Source organism: Carlito syrichta, unplaced genomic scaffold (assembly GCF_000164805.1).
Source record: "Carlito syrichta isolate Samal-C Ts95f unplaced genomic scaffold, Tarsius_syrichta-2.0.1 Scaffold289350, whole genome shotgun sequence".
NCBI lineage: Eukaryota > Metazoa > Chordata > Mammalia > Primates > Tarsiidae > Carlito > Carlito syrichta.
Genome location: NW_007233446.1, coordinates 240309 through 262467, shown reverse-complemented (window position 1 = coordinate 262467; position 22159 = coordinate 240309). Strand labels below are relative to the sequence as shown.

Here is a 22159-nt window from a genome sequence, read left to right as displayed (position 1 = left end):
AATTTTGCTGCCATGACCAGCGTTGGTCCATAGACACCAATAAACACTTTAAAATGGTAAAGATAAAAAGAATGTTTTGTTTTTTTTTCAAATGTTTCTTTTCTCAAGCCCACAGGATTATAATAGCTTAGTGATAAAGAAAATTAAAAATTGAAGTTATCCTTCAGCATTCTCGCACCTATTAAGTTTTGTAATTAGTCTTCTAGGCAAAATACAAGTTGCTTTCCAAGGCAATAGTCTCTCGAATGCTTTGAAACAAAAACTTATGTTACCACACTTTTCCTTGCCACTGTTACTCATTTGAATAATTTCCACTGTTACTCATTTGAATAATTTCCATCAGCTGAAGTGGCAGCAGCTCTTCAAGCTTCACACAGACCCTCCCTCTTAACCAGACCACCAACTCTCTCTTAGGGAGATGGCTTGAGGTTTAGGGATCAGAAAAATATGGAGCGGAAAGAAGAGCTGTAGTGGGGCAGGGGTGGCTGTCTGGGGGCCTTCTTCAGAGTGAGTACACAGGCCAAGTACTAGAATCTTCTGCCCATAACCACCACCTGTCCTATCCTCTGCCTAGGTACATGAAGAGAAAAAGGAAGCGACCCACATGTCCCTAGACTTCCAAGGCACTGGTAGAAGTTGGGGCTGTCTCTGCCCTCCACACAGCTGGGGAGGAACGACTGAACCCCAACATACTTTAGTGGACACATTGTGCTGCTCATTCGTTAAGCATTGAGCATCAGGTTTCCCATAAGTTCACTGGAAAAAAAAAACAATAACCACATCCCTCCGAGAAAGGTTAGAAGGACTGATGGATTCAAATTCTCCCTCATGAAGAAATCACTTCTCAACCACTACAGTTTAATTTGAAGGTCTCTTTTCAGACAGACCCTGGGGTAAGCTGAGATTTATGAACATGCTTGCTGGCTCACTCTCCCTCTCTGGGTCAAGTCTATTAAATACTATTTAAAAAATGCTAAATGCTACCGCGTCCTTCAAAGGAGACACAAGCCCTATAATCTGGGCTTGCATTTGAGTCTCAGATCTTAACTCTTTTATGTTGGGAAAGGAATACGATAAGAGGAGGAAAGAAATGCGGAGAAAAGAAGGCTGTAACATTAACCCATGCATCCAGGCCTGCAAGACACCAAGTAGCCACCAAGTCCATCCCTTTGCCTCTGAGGAGGCTACACACCAATTCAGAAAGACAAATGCCTTAGTGAGGTCTTTGCTGAAAATCCCACGGTACTCCTTGGCAACCCATGCCACACACCACGCCTGGTCAGTTAGGGAATCAGTGTGTCCTGATGCCTAAAAAGATTCCTTCTCCTTTCCTTGATAGTTAGGTGGCTTTAGGGGAACCCTGTGCCTAACCTCTCTGAGACTGCCCCATCTATAAAATAGTGGATATCTATTGTTTGTTTTCCCAGAACCATACCCTTCTTCTCTTGGGGAATCATACCTCTTCCCCCCAAATGTAACCTAATTACAGAAATCATAGTTCCCCCAACCATCACGGGGTGGGTACAGACTGAGGTCCCAGGCAATAGTAATGTTTCATTCCCCTAATCCCTAACAAAGGAGAGGCCAGTGATCCATGATACTCTCTGCATTTCAGTGTCTAACAAAGTCAGAGAGAGAGAGAGAGAGAGAGAGAGAGAGAGAGAGAGGCAGAGACAAGGATAAAGTTAAAGGAGAGTCTGGCTCCCTGGAATCCAATCATCCCTGAAGCCACATCCACTCCTGTGATTTGGTTTTGTAATCATTAAATGCCACTTGGTTTTTGCATTAGCTGGTTTGAAACGATCTCCATCACTTATAACAGAAATAATTCTGATTAATACAGTCACCTGCTTTAAGAATTATTGTAGGCGTCAAGATGGCGTACAAGAGGCATTTGGCATTTGCCTCCCCCACAAAGAAAGACCAAGAGTGTAGACAATCACAAGTCAAACAGAATATCTATGAGTAAACACTAATTCAGCAGGGGAGTGATACGGAATCTCTGAGGCAAAGAGACAGAGAGAGAGAAAGAGAAGCAGACAGACAGACAGAGACAGACAGACAAAGCAATGCAGCTGACTCCATTGAGATCAGTTTGGAGCCAGCAGAAACTCCCTAGTATGGGGGAAAAGGTAAGTGAGACACCCCCAGTAGTCTATACTCCTCTGAAGATACTTGCAATCCAAAGGAGTCCTGAGCCTAGTATAGGGAGCTGCCTAGAGTCCTTTGATGGCATTGTTCCAGAGAAGGAGCTCACGCTGGGTCACACACAACTCCCTGAGACTTAAGCAACAGCAGCACAGTGCCATTTTGGGAGCCCAGCCTCCACCAAGACTACATCTTGCCCTGGGGTCCAACAGTCCCTGTATCTCCCTATCCCTAGGACTCTGATGACATCTCCCATATCTACCCAGAAAGCTACAGTGTCACAATGCCAGCTGGTCCCCAGCACTCTAGTGCACGTGGTGTTCTACAACCTGGGGAATGGGTAGTATACACAGGGCACAAGGAAGGCTGACTCCAGGACAGACAAGCTAAAAAGCATATGCTCCCCAGAACCTGAGAACCATCTGCTTGGGACTGCTGTCACTGATAGCAACTCTGCCAGCCTTGACTCCAGTAGCAGGACCACCACACACTTATACTCATCTTTAGGGAGCTTGGGGACTAGCCCACCTGGGGTCTGAGGAGAGGCCCACCTATCTGCCACCACTGGTGCCCACACACATCATCCAGTGGTCTGGGGATTGACCCACCCGGCCAGTCACTGCCAGCACCCACACATGCCTTCCCAGAGCCTGAGGACAGGCCTGTCCAGCCTGCTGCTACCACCACCACTGACAACCAAGCGTGCCAGTGAGAAGTTCTTTGCTGTCCACCGACACTGATGCTTGCCTGCACCATTGGAGGGACCTGACAACAGGCCTGTCTCACCTACTGTCACGTGAATCATCAGGGAGCCTGAGCATTAGCCTATCCCTGTGACCCTGCAATCAAGGGACCTGATTGCCACTGTCAGTGCCCACGCATATCATCTGGGGGCCTAGAGATTACCCTTCCTTGTGCCACTGCTGCCAGCACCCACCTATATATGCCCCAGGGGGCAAGGGGACCAGCCCACTACTGGTACCCACATGTGACACTTGGGGTCTTGAGCATTGGCCCACTGCCACTGCTGCCATTGCTGATGCCACACATGCCAATTAGGGACCTGATGATCCACCCATCCAGCTCTCTGTTGTCACTGCTGTCACCTAGAGGCTCAAGGACTGGCCCACCTAGATCTGCTATCAAGAGTGTTTCTGTATGCCACCTGGGGGCCCAAGGACTGACACACTAGCCTGCCATCACCACCACTAGTGCCTGAGGACTGGCCTGCCTGGCATTCCTGTCCCCGGGAAGGCCTTACCACATCCTTCACTAACAATCACAGCCTGAGTCATGGAGCAGTTTACAGACACCACTGACACTGATTACAGCTGAAACAATTATATGGAGACTACAACACAGTGCCTACCCAGAATTAAGGCCAAAGTCAAAGCCAGCCAACCCTCTAGATATGGTCTATGGGAAAAAATCTTTCCCTATGAAAGCCAATCCATAAAATGGGAAGAAGCAACAGTTATACCAGATGCACAGATACAAACATAAGGACACAAGAAATACTTCTCACCAGAATTCCAAAAAAAGTAAGAAAATATAAAACCTCTAAAGAAACACACTTACTCTCCAGCAACACATTTTGACAAAAAAGAAATCTATGAAATGCCTGAAAAAGAATTCAAAACAATGATATTAAATAATTTTAATGAGCTGCAATAAACAATGATAAGCAATACAAAGAAATTAGAAAAAACTGCCAGGAACAATGGCTCATGTCTGTAATCTCAGCACATTGGGAGACCAAGGTGGGAGCATTGCTTGAAGTCAGGAATTTGAGACCAGTTTGGGCAACATAGCAAGACCTTGTTTCTACAAAACCACAAAAAATTAGCCAGGAATGGTTTCGTATGCCTGTAATCCTATCTACTTCAGAGACTTTGTTGGGAGGATCACTTCAGCCCAGGAGTTCAAGGCTGTGGTGAGCTGTGATTATGACACACACTCCAGCCTGGATGACAGCAAGACCCTGCCTCAAAAAAAAAAAAAAGAAAGAAAAGAAAAAAAGAATGAAACAAAGGAAGGAAGAAATAAATCAGAAAAAAAAAATTCAGGATCTGAATGGTTACTTCAACAAAGAGATAGGTATTTATAAAGAACCAGATAGAAATTCTGGGCCCAAATAATTCAATGAATAAAATAAAAATATACTTGAGACCTTCCACAATAGATTAGATCAAACAGAAGAAAGAATTTCTAAACTTGAAGACAGGACTTCTGAAATAACTCAGTCAAACAGGAAGAAAAAAAGAAAAGAAAAGAACCAAATATTTTGTTTGTTTTGTTTTTTGTTTTTTGAGTTGAAGTCTCACTCTGTCGCCAGATTGGAGTGCGGTGGCTACTCTCGGCCACTGCAACCTCAACCTGCTGGGCTTCAGCGATCCTTCCGCCTCAGCCTTCCAAGTAGCCGGAATTACAGGCATGTGCTACCACACCCGGCATATTTGTTGATTTGTTGTAGAGATGAGGTCTCACCAAGTTGTCCAGGCGGGTCTCAAACCCGCGGGCTCAGGCAATCCACTCACCTCAGCCTCCCAAGGCGCAGGATTACAGGTTGAGCCACCCAGTCCGGGTCAGAACCAAATATTTTAATTTGGAGAATTCCAGAAGAAGAAAAGATGTCCAAAGGCATAAGAAACCTATTTAACAAAATAATAGCTGAAAACGTCCCAAGTTTTGCAAGACATATAGACATCCAGGTACAGGACACTCAAAGATCTCACACAGATTCAACCCAAAAAAGGTCTTCTTCAAGACACATTATAGTCAAACTACCAAAGTCAAAGATAAAGAGATAATTCTAAAAGCAGCAAGAGAAAAGCATCAAGTCACATATAAAGGAATCCCATCAGACTAACAGTGACTATCTCGGTAGAAACTTTACAAGACAGAAGAGGATGGGATGGTATATTCAAAGTGCTGAAAGAAAAAAAAAGCCTGCTAGACAAGTATACTATACTCAGCAAAAGTATCCTACAAAAATGAAGAAAAAAACAGCTTTTCCCAGACAAGCAAAAACTGAGGGAATTCATCACCACTACAACAGCCCTATAAGAAATGCTTAAAGAAGTCCTTCTTCTGGAAGCAAAAGCACAATATCCACCATCATGAAAACACACAAACACAAACGTATAAACCTCACTGGTAAAACAGACACACAAATGAGAAACAGAAAGACGTCAAATGTTACCACTACAAAAAAAAATCACTAAACTGCAATGATAAATAATGAGAAAAGAACAAAGGATACACAAAACAACCATAAAACAATTAACCAGCCAGGCACAGTTGCTCATGCCTGTAATCCCAGCACTTTGGGAGGCAGAAGTGAGAGGATTGCTTGAGTCCCGAGGTTTGAGACCAGCCTGGGCAATTTGATGAGACCCTGTCTCTACAACAAATCAAAAAATTAGCTGTACGTGGTGGCATATGCCAGTGGTGCCAGCTACTTGGAAGACTGGGGCAGAAGGATCGCCTAAGCCCAGTGGGGAAAGGCCGCAGTGGTCATGAATGTGCCACTGCACTCCAGCATGAATGACAGAGTGAGACTCCTACTCAAAAAACAAACAAACAAACAAACAAAATACAATTAGCCAAATGACAGGAATAAGTCCTCATCTACCAGTAATAACCTTGAATATAAACAGATTAAATAACTCACTTAAAAGTTATGAACTGGCTGAATGACTTTAAAACCATGATCAAACTATATGCTGCCTACAAAAAGCTCACTTTATCTGTAAAGAAGCAAATAGACTGAAAGTGACAAGATGGAAAAAGATATTTCATGCAAATGGAAACCAAAAGCAAGCAGGAGTAGCTGAACTTACATTAACATACTTATATTAAGTTAAAAACTGTAAAAAGAAATAAAGAAGGTCATTATATAATGATAAAGGGATCAATTCACGAAGAGGCTATAACAATTTAAGTGTATATATGTACCCAATATCAGAGCACCCAAATATGTAAAGCAAATATTATTAGATCTAAAGGGAGCACTAAACTCTAATAACAATGATAATCAGGGATTTCAACACACCACTCTCAGCACTGGACAAATCATCTAGATAGAAAATCCATTTAAAAATATTTGCCTTAAATTGCACTTTAGACCAAATGGACCTTATAGATATTTACAGAACATTTTATCCAACAGCTGTAGAATACACATTTTTCTCATTAGTACATGGAACACTTTCCAGGACAGACCATATGCTAGGCCACAAAACAAGCCTGGACAAATTTTTAAAAACTGAAATAATATCAAGTATCTTCCCAGATCATAATGAAATAAAACTAGAAATCAGTAACAAGAGAAGTTTTGGAAACTATGCAAATACATAACAATTAAGCAATATGCTTCTGAATTACCATTGAGTCAATGAAGAAATTAAAGAGAGAATAAAAATACTTCTTGAAAAAAATGAAAATGGAAACACAACATACCAAAACCTATGGGATATAACAAAAATAGTGCTAAGAGGAAAGTTTACTACAATAAATGCCTATGTCAAAAAAGTAGAAAGATTTCAAGTAAACAACTGAATTATACCCCTCAAGGAACTAGAAAAGAAAGAACAAACCAAATACAACATTACTAAAAGGAAAGAAATGATAAAGATTTGAGCAGACATAAACAGAATAGAACTAAAACAAACAAACAAAAGATAATGAGATAAAAAGTTGCTTTCAAAAAAAGATAAACAAAATCAATAGAGCACTAGCTAGACTAAGAAAAAAAGAGAGAAAACCCAAATAAACAAAATCAGAAACAAATAATTGACACCACAGAGATACAAAGCATCATTAGAGACTACTATGGACAACTATACATTAACAAATTGGAAAACCTAGAGAAAATGAGTAAATTCCTGGACACATACAACCTATCAAGATTGAACAAGGAAGAAATAGAAAATCAGAATAATAATAAAATTGAATCAGGAACATAAAGTCTCCCAGCAAAGAAAAACCCAGGAACAGATGTCTTTCCTGCTGAATTCTACCAAACTTTTTAAAGTAGAATTAACACCAATTCATCTCAAATTATTCCAAAAAAAGAGGAGAGAATTCTTCCTAACTCATTCTGCAAAGCCAGAATTATCCTGATATCTAAACCAGATAAGGACACACACACTACAGACTAATATCTACTAGCAAACCAGCTGGGTGCAGTGGCTTATGCCTATAATTCCAGCACTTTGGGAAGCCAAGGTGGAAGGATCACTTGAGGCCAGGAGTTCAAGACCAGCCTGAGCAACAGAGCAAGATCCTGTCTCTACAAAAAAAAAAAATAATAATAATGAAACAAAACAAAAACTAGCAAGCCCAATCCAACAACACATCAAAAATATAATACACCATAATCAAGAAGGGTTTATTTATTCCAGGGATTCAAAAATGACTCGTATACACAAATAAATAAATGTGATATAGCACATCAACAGAATGAAGGATAAAAAACATATGGTCATCTTCATAGTTGCAGAAAAAGCACTTGATAAAGTAATTCAGCATCCCTTCATGTTAAAAAAAAAACTCTCAACAAATTAGGCATAGAAGGAATATACCTCAACATAATAAAAGCCATTTATGACAAAACCACAGGTAACATCACAATGAATGGAGAAAACCTGAAAGCCTTTACTGTAAAAAAACTGGATTAAAGCATGGATGCCAACTTTCACCAATCTTATTTAACACAGTACTGAAAGTCCTCACCAGATCAATCAGGCAAGAGAAAGAAATGAAAGGCATACAAATTAGAAAAGAAGAAATCAAACTGTTCCTCTTTGAAGGTAACATGATCTAGAGATAGAAAAACCTAAAGACTTTATCAAAAACTCTAGAACTGATAAACAAATTCAGTAAAGTTGCAGGATACAGAATCAACATGCTAAAATCAGTAGCATTTCTATATACCAATTATGTACTAGCTGAGAAAGAAATCAATAAGGCAATCCTACTGACAATAGTACAAAAAAAAGACCTAGGAATAAATTTAACCAAGGAAGTGAAAGACCTTCACAAGGAAAACTAAAAAACACTGATGAAAGAAATTGAAGAGGATTCAAACCAATGGAAAGATATCCCATGTTCGTGGATTGGGAGAGTTAATATTGTTAAAGTGACTATACTACCCAAATCAATCTACAGACTCAATGCAATCTCTATCAAAATACCAGTAACAGTCTTCATAGACCACAAAAGATCCCAAACAGCCCAAACAATATTGACTAAAAAGATGAAAATGGGAGACATCACACTACCCAACTTAAAAATATACCACAAAGCTATAGTAAAAAAAAAATCATAGTATTAGTATAAAAATAGACACATAAACCAGTGGAACAGAATAGAGAATCCAGAAATAAGTTCATGCGTTTACAGGCAACTGATTTTCAACAAAGTTGCCAAGAACATACTGTGGAAAGGACACCCTCCTCAAAAACTGGTTTTGGGAAAACTGGATCCCTGTATGCAGAAAAATGAAACCACAATCTTATCTCTCATCATATAAAAAAATAAACTAAAGTGAATTAAAATTTTAAATATATGCCTGAAAACTATAAAACTACTTGAAGAAAACAGGGGAAATGCTTCAGAACATTTGTAGGCAAAGACTTTATGGGGAAGACTTCAAAAGTACAGACAACAAAACAAAAATAGACAGATGGGACTACATTAAAATAAAAATTGTCTGCACAGCAAGGAAAACAATCAACAAAGTATAGAGACAAAGTGAAGATAATGGAAAAAAATACAAACTATTTATCCAACAAGAGACTAATATCCAGAATATACAAGAAACTCAAACAAGTAAACAGACAAAACCCCAAATAATCCCATTAAAAAGTGGGAAAAGGGTCTAAATAGATATTTCTCAAAAGAAGACATACCAATGGCCAACAGATGCATGAAAAAATGCTCAATGTCACTAATCATAAGGGAAATTCAAATCAAAACCACAATGAGATATCATCTCACTCCAGTTAAAATGGATTGTATGAAAAAGAAAAAAACAACAATTACTGATGAGGATGTGGAAAAAGATGAACTATTATACACTATTGGTGGGAATGTAAATTAGTACAGTATGAAAACCAGTATGGAAGTTTCACAAAAAACTGCAATTTGAACTACCATATGATCCAGCAATCCTACTTCAGGAGTTTATCCAAGAGAAAGAAAATCAGTATGTCAAAAAAACATCTGCACTTCCATGTTTATTATAGTACTATTTACAGTAGCCAAGATATGGAATCAACCTAAGTGTCCATCAATGGATGAATGGATCAAGAAAATGTGATATATATACACAATGGAATACTATTCAGCCATAAGAAGAATGAAATCCTGTCATTTGCAGTGACACGGGTAGGACTGGAGGACATTCTGTTAAACAAGCCAGGCACAGAAGGACAAATATCACATGTTCTCACTCATATGTGGGTCTCATGGAAGTGGATCTCATGGAAGTAGAGAGTAGATAAATAGTTAACAGAGGCTGAGAAGTGGGTGAGGATAAAGAGAGGTTGGCTAATGGGTAAAAACATATATTTAGAAGAAATAATTCTTATTGTTTGATATCACAGTCAAGCGACTATAGTAGACAATAATTTATGAAATATTTTTAAATAGCTAGAAGAGAAAATTTGAAATGTTCCTAACATAACACAAAGATAAATATTCAACGTTATGAATGGCCTAAATACCCTTATTTGATCATTACATATTCAATGCATGCATTAAAATATCACATGTGCTTCATAAATATATACAATTATTACATGTCAATAAGAAATTTTTCAGGAATTAAAAAAATTTTTTTTGAGTCAGTGTCACTCTGTCACTCAGGCTGGATTGCAACGGCATGCTCACAGCCACTGCAGACTCCACCTGCTGGGCTCAGGTGATCCGCCTCAGCCTTCCAAGTAGCTGGAACTACAGGCATGTGCCATCACGCCTGGCTCATTTTTTTATTTATTGAAGAGATGAGGTCTTGCCAAGTTTCCCAGACTGGTCTAGGACTCCTGAGCTCAGGCAATCCTCTCACCTCAGCCTCCCAAAGTGCTGGGATTAAGTCCTGAGCCACTGCACCCAGCCAGGGATTAAAATTTTTAAAAGAATTATTATATTGGAGTGGTAGAAATGCTCTAAAATTAGATTACGATGATGTTTGCACTTCTCTGTAAGTTTAACAAAAAATCATTGCATTTTACACTTAAAGCAAGTAAAGTGTACTGTATAGAAATTATGTTGACAATAAGGCTGTCAAAATGAATTATTGCAAAATCTATTATAATATGTGTGAACTGCCTGACATAATCAGAAAGTGTTTTTTGTAAAGTAAATTGTTTTTATCGTGGTTTGTCTGTAGTCTTTTCTTCTCATTCATTCATTCAATAAATTTTGTCATGAAACCACTATGTTTCAGGAAATATACGAGGTGGTGAGCATACAGTGTTGAATAAAAAGAAACTTGTTGAGGGTATGGGCTATTGTTTTAGTTTCCTTTTTATTTTGATAAGCGCCCTATTCATTAATCGTTAGTTATTCTCATTACATTCTTTTGTTTGTAGAATTCCATATTCCTTTCAAATTGAAGTTCAAAGTAGGACAAAATCCCCTATTTGAGAATAAAGCATCTTATAATTTTGTTATATGGACTTGGTGAGACTTTAAGCAAGTTATTTGATCTAGTACATAAAATGATATATACTTATATCTACCTTATGATATCTTATAATATCTACCTCATAGGTTGTTTTAAGAATTAGATGAATTAACAGGTGCAAAATGCTGGCCTTGTAGGTAGTCAACAAATATTAGTTCCCATTCCTTCCTGTAAATAATGACGTAGATAATATCATACTAAAGGTTATGAGACTGTTGTCTATTAAAAGGCTACTCACCCTCCTTCAATGATGAAGTATCGGAGCTTATCATTGCTGTCTCGGGAAGGGGTGGCATAGCATTTGTTGAGTGTCAGGATCAAGTGTGTGGCGTCGGCTCCAACCACAAAGACCCCTACATATAGCACATCTCGAGTCGTCAACACTACTTCACCCTGGCGGTAAGGATGTTTGTAGGAGGCATTTTTGTAGAGCGCCATCTTGGTGGTGAAGCTACCTTCTTGGGTTGGAACTGTCAGGTTAATGACACTAAAAGGAAAACAGTCATGAGGCAGGGAACCCAAGACAATGGTTTTATTCAATTACCAACCATTTTTCAAACTGAGAAGGCAGAGGGAAGGCAAAGCACGTAGGATTAAAGTCTAAGGCTGTGCTGTCCAATATGGTACCTGCTAGCCATATGGGATCATCTAAATTTAAATGAAGTAAAATTAAAAACTCAATTCCTCAGCCCTCTCAGCCACATTTCAAGTGCTCAGTGGCCACATGGAGCAACCATATTAAGTAGTACAGATGGAACATTTCCACCAGCATAGAGAGTTCTATTGAACAATGCTGGCCTAAAGCATTTAGGTTCAAGAAATGCAAATTATGTTTTTTTTCTAGGTCATCAAAGACAGACGCTAACAATTTTGATTATGCTAACCTCAACTATCAAGGAAATGAAAAGGCAATGTGCACAGCCCATGGGATCCTTTACCTTAGCATAGGCTTCACAACAGAATCCAAGGAGATCTTGATATCCAGTTCATAAGCACAAGAAAATTCCACATTGATTGTGCGGTCCCTGGTGATGATGTTGCCAGTGTTGTTGGCACTTTCGATCCAGAGTGTGTTTTTATACATGATATGAGTGCCATTGGACTGCAGAGCAAGGAAAGGTCAGAAATCATTAAATCAGGGAGTGAGTACGTGGCTTGCATTTCAAATCCATCTCCCTGAAAGTGGATAAATGGCTTTATTCCAGAGGCCAGCATAAATCAGTATGGAGCTAGCCTCAGCATTTACTTGGGGGTGTGGGGGGTATTACAATAGATGTCAACAATACCCTTCGGTCTGATAACCTTGCGTGCCCATGGAGGGTGATTTCATCTACCACTGAATACTAATTACAACCACTCCCCAGTTATCTGTGAAAACTCAAGCTAGGGATAGCATGAAGTATTGCCATTGCAAGGTAATATAAATCTTCTTTTTCAATGCTTAAATCAAAATCTCTTCCTCACCAAATATTTTACCAGGCATGCCTACAAGGACCTGAATGAACAAATGCGAGTTTCACTTCTTTATTCCTTTCACTCTGTGATAAAAATGTTAATGAAGAGAGCCATGAATAAAAGACACACAGCAGAAAGGAAAAAGAAGAGAAGACACTACGATGCTTTGCTAACCTATACACTGGATAATCTGACACTGAAAGTTGGGACCTCACTGTACTTCTGCAACCAACTGTGAAATGATGTTTGAGACTCCCTTCCTGCCCCAAATAGCTGACCCAGCTGCATTTACCTGGAAGGACAACAGAAGCATGAGAGGCAGCAACAATTCTGTCCATATTCAGGAAGCAGGACAACAGCAGGCATCACAAACCAAGGAAAGAAACCTGTCACTGAGCAGTACTCCTTCAGTTCAACCAACCATTCGGCACCAAGTGATCATTGCCCTTGTTGTTTCTCATTTTGTACAGTCTTTTGCTGTTCCACAAGGAGCATGTTTCTAAACAGATTACCCTAAAGTTGGCTTTAAGGACAATAAATGTGCAAACACTAGCTCCTCTGCCAGGAGCTCTTTCTTGCCCAGTTTTCTCACCTGCACAATGTTTCCACAATTCCCTTTGGTGTTGTTAATCTGGAAGGAGATGAAATCTTCCCCCTCAATGCCGGTGCACTGTCTGTCATTGATCCTCACTCCCTCCCTCTCAAAGCCGAGCTGGAAGAGTTTGCACTTAGATATGGACACTTCCATCTGGGCCGCCTTGCAGGTCACCTCTGCATCAATAATGTCATGTGAGTCTGTGGGAACAGTTATTACGAAAGGCAAATCAGTGGGAGTTGGTCTTGCTGCAGGGATGGGTGCAATCCCATTACCATTCTCCTTTAGAAGAAGCAAATGATCGCCACTCAAAGGCTGCAGCATTTCTAATTATGCTTTGATGAGACCAAATAAGCATATGAATTCAATGAAAGTAATAACTTGGGCATTGGCAGAGCCTTTTCTAAAAGATAAAAATGCTAATAAAGCGTCTTTTGTCTTTTTTCTTTAATAAGCCCAGGCCTTCCCCCACCATATTAGTGGTGACAGCTACTTTTTAGGAGGCTACATACCAAATCTGGCACACTGTGGCCTGGCTAAAAAACATGCCTCCAAGGGACAGCAGCACTGGCCAGGCCACACCCAGAGTCCCCCCATCCCAAACCAGTTTGGCAAAACCCCTAGTGACTCCTGGGTGAGCATTAGGAAACTGTTTTTTGACATGGTGATGCACCAATTGACATTTTCTCTGAGCATATAAACATCAGCTAATAAGCACTACAGAAGCAAAGAAAAACATTTTTATCTGCTTAGGTGAAGCCCTCATCCTCTCCTACAGAGCCTTTTAGTCAATTAGGTTTTCATTCTCGAATAGTGTTAAATTTAGCACATGCCTCTGAGTTACTCCGTTCAGGAAAGTGAACAGAGCTGGAAGGCACAACAGATTGGCTTCAAGCTGATATTCAGGTGGGCTTGGCAGTGGACAAGGCCGTTTCTCCCCTAAGGGAGCTACAGTTAGGAACAAGACCTGGAGTCCTAGTTATTTATGGCTTGCTTCAAACATTTCAGTTGTATCTTCAAGACCAAAATGCTTTGGGGCCAGATAAAGCTGGCTTTAAACAACTCTCATCCTAATTCTTTCATATTGGCATCAAACCACCTTCGCTCCTTGTACGGCTAAAAGATCAATTTGGACCTGTTGGATGCTGAACATGGCCTCTGAAGGAACCGGCCAATTTCATTCATATGTGAATTTGCATGTTATAATTTATTGAAGACAAGGATGTAGCTATGAAGAAATGAGCATTCGCCTACTTTTAAGCAGTCGGATTGCTTCCTTGTTCTGCTTAAACACGCCTGAAAGCTTCGCTATTTGGGTTTCCGACCCATGAAGTGGGATGCAGATGCAGCAAGGTCCTTCCCTAGAGCTTTGCGGCTTGATGCCAGGCCCCTCCTCTGGGGCCTCTCTGGGTGGGAAAGCAGCGCATGTCACTCACTGTTTCCATAGGGGGGTGGCTCGATGCAGCCGCATAGCTCTCCACCATTGCCCAGCTCACAGGTCCGGTTGGGACAGTCCGCTCCCACACAGGGATCTTCAACCACTCCTGCTAAAAAGGAAAACACACGGAAACACGCACAACTTGATTTTCACACCTATGCGTGGTGGCATTTGGTTCCACTCTGGACTTGTCACTTTAATCAAATCAGAAATGGTCAAATGGCAGCTGCAAGTTAGCAGCCAGGACGATCTTTCAGAAAATAATGACAATAGCTGGTAATTGAGTGCTGTGCTTCATGATTACCTGGATTATCTCCTGTGACCCTCACAAATACTCCCCAAGCTAAGTGTTATAAGCCCCATTTCACAACTGAAACTCACCCAAGGCTACAAGTGAAGGTAAGTGGTAAAGACTGAATACACTGACACTCTTAACTCCTGCCATATACCACAATTACTGCACCTTGCTACACTGTATCGCAACCACTTGCATTTATACCTTTGTATCTATATAAAGAATAGGATTCAAATCAGTTATCTCTATTTTCCCAGCACCCAACCACTTCATAGTTGGTGCACAATAAATATTTATCAATAATGATAAATATTTATTTTAGGAGCAGTAAGATCCCAGAGAGGTCCCCCATACAGGGGCTTCTGAGTCCTTCTGAATTCATGGTCCACTTTTACCAGTAAACTTCTACTTGATTTTCTAAAAGTAAACCACACAACTTGCCAGCATTGACTTAGATTCATGATGCTGTTTTGCCAAAAAGGGTAAAACTAAAGTAAAATCTAAATGTATGTGGACTATCATCATCATGCTATTATGAACAATATTTCTGTAACAGATGAGACTACCTGCAAGATATTCAACACTTCAGTTTGAGAACCACTAATTGAGAGCATTTTCTTTTAGATACTCATTTCTTTATTTAAAGAATCTCTCTTCCTATCAAGACAGAATAATCCTCCTGTTCATCATAGTATATGATGGTTAGTGCTAAAAAAAAAACAACTGTTCAATCCCAGCATGAGCCAAGTTGGCTTCAAGAATTTAAAAAAAAAAAAGAGTTGAAAAAGGATACAAAATTTCAGTTAGACAGGAGAAATAAATTCAAAAGATCTACTGTACATCATGGTGACTATACTTAGTAGCAATATACTGTATACTTGAAAATTACTAAGAGAGAAGATCTTAAGTCTCCTCACTATACACACACACATCCACATACATAGTAAAAAAGAGTTTAAAAACAAAACAAAAAACCCAAGCTGTCCACAGCTACATATACCTTCCCGGCTCAGCTGCCACACACCTCTGGTAAGTAACTAATTGTACTGGGTGGGCATACATGGATGGCTTAGTGTCAACTTGTCTTAATTTCTGGAAGAATGACTTGAAGGAAAGCCATCAGCATCATTTTAAAAAGGCTTCCTTTTATGAAGACTTTTTCATGAGCCCAGTGTGTTCAGTTCCCAAACACAATGCTAGGCACATAGTAGTCAATCAACAAATGTTATGGTTGATTAACATGATGTGAGAACCACCAAAGAGAATAACAGAAAGACATTATAGCCCACAGGAAGGAAAATCTCATTTACAAATCTGGTAGTCCATCTGACAATTGGCAAACAAATGAGACATGCCCTTACACAGAGGGAAACTTTGAGATTTTTTTTAAAAATTGATATAGTTTTTAAAAATTCCAGACAATTTAAAAAATTCAAAACAGTTCATTTTAAAGTTAAACTATGGCTTATTAACACAGCAGAGTAAAATATTAAAATTGTCAAACAAAACATTTCTGTGAATTTTCAAGAGACCAGTAATTTGCTTGTTAATAGTTTCAGACATCACTGAATACATATTTTAATTAACTATATTGTTTTTAGGTTCTGAATTAAGTGTATTCCTATACTTGATCAGGTTTAACAAATTTTATCAATGTGAATATATATATATATGCCGGGATTTAACAGGATCATTTCATAACTATATATATATATAGTTTTCATAGTGGTACTTGTATACCCACTGGGCTGGTGTTATGTGTCAGGGTACAAAACACACATTCTGTTGTCCACTTTAATGGAAGTGATCATTTACATATGCTTTATATATTTATGTATGAATTAATAGGAGAAAGCATTTATGTATAGGGACACACATATATTTGTGTGACCAATTCATATGTGTTCATATTTGCTCTCTCTATCTGATTAACATGGTAAGAAAATGAACAAATTAAACAATGGAAATACACATCAAAATAATTTTTTTACTACAGAAAAAAATACAAGAATCTACAAATCTTTATTTTATCAGCTAATTTAATAAATGTAATCCCGCTACAAGTCCAACTGCAGCTTCCTGTCAACCCAGGTAAACACAGCCAGTTCAATTCCAATTAATCTTGCCATGTACCAATGCCTTCCCTTTCTCATATGGGCTCTGACTCATGTTAAAGGAGCCAAGGTAGGCCGGGTGCAGTGGTACATGCCTGTAATCCCAACACTTTGGGAGGCCAAGGCGAGAGGATTGCTTGAGCCCAGGAGTTTGAGATCAGCCTGGGCAACATAGTGAGGCCTTGTCTCTATAAAAAAAAAAAATCAAAAAATTATTTGGGCATAGTGGTGGCCGCCAGTTAATCCCAGCTACTCTGGAGGCTGAGGCAGAAGAGTTGTCCCAGGAGGTTGAGGCTGCAGTGAGCTGTGAGCATGCTATTGCACTCCAACCTGGGTGACAGAGTGAGACCCTGACTTAAAAAAAAAGAAAGAAAAGAAAAAAAGGAGCCAAGGTAGAGCTGAATTTGGGAACCAAACTGAATCAGGAGTCCCATATTATGTCCCTCTATCTCATAAACCACTAAACTGTTGCTCCTCCAACCCAGAGAACTTCCTCTTCCCAAGTTTGTTTTCCAAATTCCCTAACTGCACAGGAGTGTTGGGCCGCACCAGAAGTGCCCCTGGTTGAATCTTGGCTGCAGCTCACAATCCCTACTCTCCAATCCTGGAAGCCGATTTATGAATAAAGATGGATATGAGTAAAGATGGTTCTCCCTAGACAAAGCAATGCTATCAGCAAAGCTGCTCTTTGTCTGAAAAAGGAAACCACAGAAATACAATAATTCTCTTACAGCAATTCTCCTTGTCAATCCACTCGGTGCTGAGGATTCCAAAGGAGCGGCAGGCCTCCCCGTAGGCAGCCAGGGAGCCGCACAACTGGAACTTCTTGTTGTTGTAGCAGCCATCTAGGTAGCAGGACTCGTAGAAGGGGAGGGGATTGAGAAGTCCATAGCAGGGCTGGAAGAAGCCCTTCATGTCGGTGAGCTTCAGGCAGTAGCCTTCACCCTGCATCTTCTGGATGTGCACGTTGTCACACATGGCTGCGTACTGTGAGAACTGCAGCTCGTTGCAGCTGGGGGTGAGAGGGCTGGTCAGACTAAGCGAAGCAAAAACAGCCATGGGGGATCTCCAGTGGGAGGTCAGCCTCATCTGTACCCCTGAAGTTAGTGCACATGAATGCACTAACTGGTCTCTATCCATCTAAGAAAGTGAAACGGGAACGCCTGTTGTTCATATTGCTGAAATACAGTGAGGGTAAAATAAAATAATGTACAGGTAGCCAAAGTGCCACACGAGAGGCCGATACTGATATGACAACCATGAGCACTTCAATATAAATGATTGATATAATTGATATAATAACCAGGAATTGATAGACTAACCGATAATAACAATAGTAATGATAGTTGGTGGAATTAAAAATTCTGAAGGAAGTCCAGAAACTTTCTAAACCAGTTCTGCTTTGCCTATCAGGGACTAAAAGTGAAACATTCCCAAGAAAATAGGTGTCTAGTGATAAAAGTTTATAAAAGAACACAGCCGATGATAAAAGTTTATAAAAGAAGAAAGGAAAGAAGGAAGGGACGGAGATAAGGAGGGAGGAGAGAAATGTTCCAACAGAATTATAGTCCCTCAGGAGGAACTTGAACGTTGCTCATTACTAGAAACCTCAGAATGGCTCAATGTCCAAAGTTGTCTTTTTTTCCTATCTGTGGGTAAAGTTAATTCCAAATTAGGAATCCTGGAATCTAGTCCTGGCTTTGCCACTTACGTGGTCTCCTCATGTAAATCATTCACTGTCTTAACCTGTTTCACCCAGGAAAGGAAGAGATTGGACAAGACTCTGCCCAAAGTTCTTCCCAGCGCTGGGTCCCAAAGTTTACAGGACAGATTAATATATTATTCAGCGTATACTTGGGGCAAGATCAAAGGGAACTTGGAGCATCATTTCTGCAACTGGGTATTTAGCTGATATTTGTCATTAAAACACAAGGAGATAGAGCCATAGTACACACAAAGACACACCGGGACATAGAGGCACATCTATAGATCAAGACAGGTATCAACATAACTCAGCAAGCCAGAGTAGCCCTCAATTAAAAACATTTTGGAATTACTTGTTTAACTCACTCTCTCTGCTGGCCAGAGGTGGGCCTGATAAAAACCTTTGTGACTTCTGTTTTAATAAAAGGCTTATCTAATTCCCACAACTTCTTCCTATATTACCACACTCAAGCCTCCTGATAAGTGTCAAGGACACATAATAAGACCCAGAACTGGGGAACAAAGGATATCCTTCTTCTGAGGCAACTCTTAATTCCACCCCCAGCAGGGGAGCCTAGGTCCCAGGTGGGTAGCTGGGCAAGGCTTCAGAGTTCTAATCCTGGGCATACCGTTCTGTTTAGCCAAGGGCAGGATGACATGAGCACTTAGAGTCATGTTGTCTAAGCCAAATCCCCTTCTCTTCAGTTTAGGAAATCATTAGAGCCTCTGATGTACTTATTTGTATCATCAAAACTACAAAGACCTTTGGCTCAACTCTGTAGGCGAGCAGGGGTGATGCTCTGGAAAGGACATTCATTTGCACCTGACATGGATGTGGGAGGATGTGTGCAACCAAGTCTAGTGGCTGGAACTACCTGGACACCCTCACCTCTTCTGCATGCCATTGGTTTTCCAGCTCTGGGCCAGCACCACACTGCTCACCACCGGCTTCCCCCGCAAGGTCACATAATCATCTGTCAGGTCCCCATTGAAGTTGCCACAGAGGCCGCACACTTTGTTCTGCAGCCTCTCACTGATGCTGATTTTAATGACATTGAAGCCATTGTAGTATATCTGGATGTCAGGGCTGGTGTCAATCACCAGAAACCCCTCGCTGCTGTAGATTTTGGTTGCCAGGCCAGTTATAAATGGAACATTCACCTGCGTGCCATTCACCTATTGGATGGGAGGAAAAAAAGGAAGTAATTACCTCTAGAGAAAGGGTTGGCAGACTTTTTCAGTAAAGGGCCAGAAAAAATATTTTAGGCATTGCAGGCCCTCTGATCTCTTTGGCAACAACTCCATGCCTTGTGCCATGGCAATGACCATAGACAATATGTAACTAAATGAAGCCTGGCTGTGTTGCGATAAAGTTTGATTTACAAAAACAGGCAGCAAGCAGATTTGGCCACAGATCATAGTTTTCTAACCCCTGCCCTAAAGTTTAAGGGTACTCACTCATCTTACTGTCCACAGTTCCTCCAAAGGAAGCAAACTCTGGAGCAGAAGTGGAGTGAGGTGTCGAGAGATAAGGAAATATTAGAAAGGCATAACCTGCAATGAATGGCAGAATTTTTGTATACAATGTTCCCCAGCATAAGCCAATTACTGAGAATAAAATCCCAATCCGGTGCCAAGGAGAGTCGAGAGTCTAAAATGAATCTAGGGATCATTGCCATGTTTATCGTTTTCTTGTTTCTAATGTTCAAATCGGAGTTCCCCCCTAGAGGTCCGATAGGCACATTATTTTCTGCATTTGCCATTTTCTTGCTTTATAACATTTTCTTTTCTTAGCCCTTGGGATGTGTTTTTCCTGTACTTACAAAATAAAATATTTCCCCCCAGGTTATTAACAACTTTTGTTAAGTAAAAAAAAAAAAAACAGACAGCTTTTTTTTTTTTTTTTTTTAAATGAGCCTTTACTATTTTGGCTAGTTCAGTATTTTCTATTCAGCAACAATGTCAGCTTGCTCTCTGAAGTGGTCATTTTCATTTTCCGGTTTCTAGGACCAGTGCTGTTGTGTCTATGTGGGCCAATTTGCAAAAGGAATGAGAATGTCAAGAACAGTGGCAACCTCCATGGAAGTTAAACACCAGTATTAAAATCCAGATTCTTCTCTTAAAACTCACAAAATGCTGCAGGTCTCTTGCCTGATGATGGATACTAAGCTATTTGATTACGCGTCAAAAAAAAAAAAAAAAGGATACACTCAGTGCCTGATTATCTGAGCAGGTAGAAAGCTAATACACACAATAACAATTCCCCAAAACAATAATGGGACTGGCTCCATCCTGTGGGTCAACCTGCTGCAGCATCTTGGTTTCGCTAAGAGGCTGGGGTCAAAGTCAATAGTTCATCAGAGCAGATGATCTTAAATTGAAGGGATAGGAGGGATCCAGGTCAGAGAGCAATATCAGTTAACGGGGGAGGGTGGGGGATTTGCGTGTATTTACATACAGATCTAAGACGAACAAAAAACCAGGCAATGGGTCTAAGGAGGAGGCAAGCTCATTCACCCTATTCAGCCTCCCATTTCCTTTCACTTGATGTGTCTTCATGAGGTCCTCTGATTATGTGGGTGCTCCATCAGCTTTTTATTGAGGTCTGTGTTTTTACAGGCAAACACTTGCCTTCTCTTTGCTTATAGAAAAGGATGGCAGAGAAGAAGAGCGAGTCTTGCCACAGATGGGCAGAGCCAAGAATAATCTTAAAGGCTCTTGAAAACAAATGGGATGTCTTTTTGAAAGTCATCCAGAGTAAAAGCTGACTCATCTACCGGTTGACCACCTGAAGCTGTAGGAGCACCCGTGCCATTATTATGGCCCTGAGACTCTGCACCTTTCCTGCAAGGCTTTTGGAATCCTCAGCCAAGGATTAAATGGGTCCCATTCTTAACGCTCGAAGGTGCCTCATACTTTGATTCTGTGTAGGGTACGGAAGAAGGACACCCTATTTATCCTTCAGCTTTCAATGTGGGAAAACCGTAATAAACAGCCGCACTAGCCAAGCCCTCGCTTTCGGGGCGCGTTCCTTAAAACCGGGCTGGTCACCTTGACCGTGTTGCGGTCGTTGATGAGAATCTGCTCTTCGTTGATGTAGAAATAGACGGGCGAAATGACGGTGAGGTTGGGGGACGACCACTTGTCGAAGTTGATGATGAGCTGGAAGGAGATGTCGGGCAGCTTCTGGCAGATAGTGGACAGCACGAAGGCGCAGTTGGCTGGGAAGCGCAGGAAGGCGCCGTCGAAGGTGCGGAAGACGCCGCCGCCGGCCGCCAGGCAGTAGGAGGTCTTGGTGCTGAAGCAGCCGCGCACCCCGTTGCGCAGCGCGCACTCCTCGTCCGACTTGCACTGGCGCGGGTCGCACTGGATCAGGTTGCGCCGGAAGCAGCGGCAGCGCCGCGTGCAGTCGCTGTTCCAGAACAGTTGCTTGGGCTGGAAGAGAGGCGCCGATTTCATTAAGCTCAGGCTGTGGTCAGCGCTGGGGACCCCAGAGCCCAGGCCCTCCGGACCCTCGACGGGACCGGGCCAACCTATGTTGAATGGGGCTAGGATTCGCACCAGGGGGTGATAGGGAGGCTGTCTCCATTCAGATGTGACATCAGTTCCATGCAACTCAGATGCCAAATGCTATGCAATTTAGACTTCATTGGTTTCAATCAGCAACTCTGAAATCTTTACGGCTGGACTGTAGAACGAATCACAGCCAACCTGAATG

The 22159-nt window shown here is 40.9% G+C and overlaps 1 protein-coding gene across 1 annotated transcript in view; it reads right to left on the bottom strand.

Annotated features, from left to right (window-relative positions):
* Positions 1-22159, bottom strand: part of TECTA (tectorin alpha) — an 83711-nt gene that overhangs the window by 5309 nt on the left and 56243 nt on the right. Inside the window, exons 13-19 of the mRNA XM_008054274.2 lie at positions 21493-21876; positions 19331-19617; positions 17469-17764; positions 14327-14437; positions 12888-13090; positions 11779-11942; positions 11079-11327 (exon numbers count right to left, since the gene is read on the bottom strand). Of these exons, the coding sequence (XP_008052465.1) occupies positions 11079-11327; positions 11779-11942; positions 12888-13090; positions 14327-14437; positions 17469-17764; positions 19331-19617; positions 21493-21876 (1694 nt within the window). The remainder of the gene's footprint in view (positions 1-11078; positions 11328-11778; positions 11943-12887; positions 13091-14326; positions 14438-17468; positions 17765-19330; positions 19618-21492; positions 21877-22159) is intronic.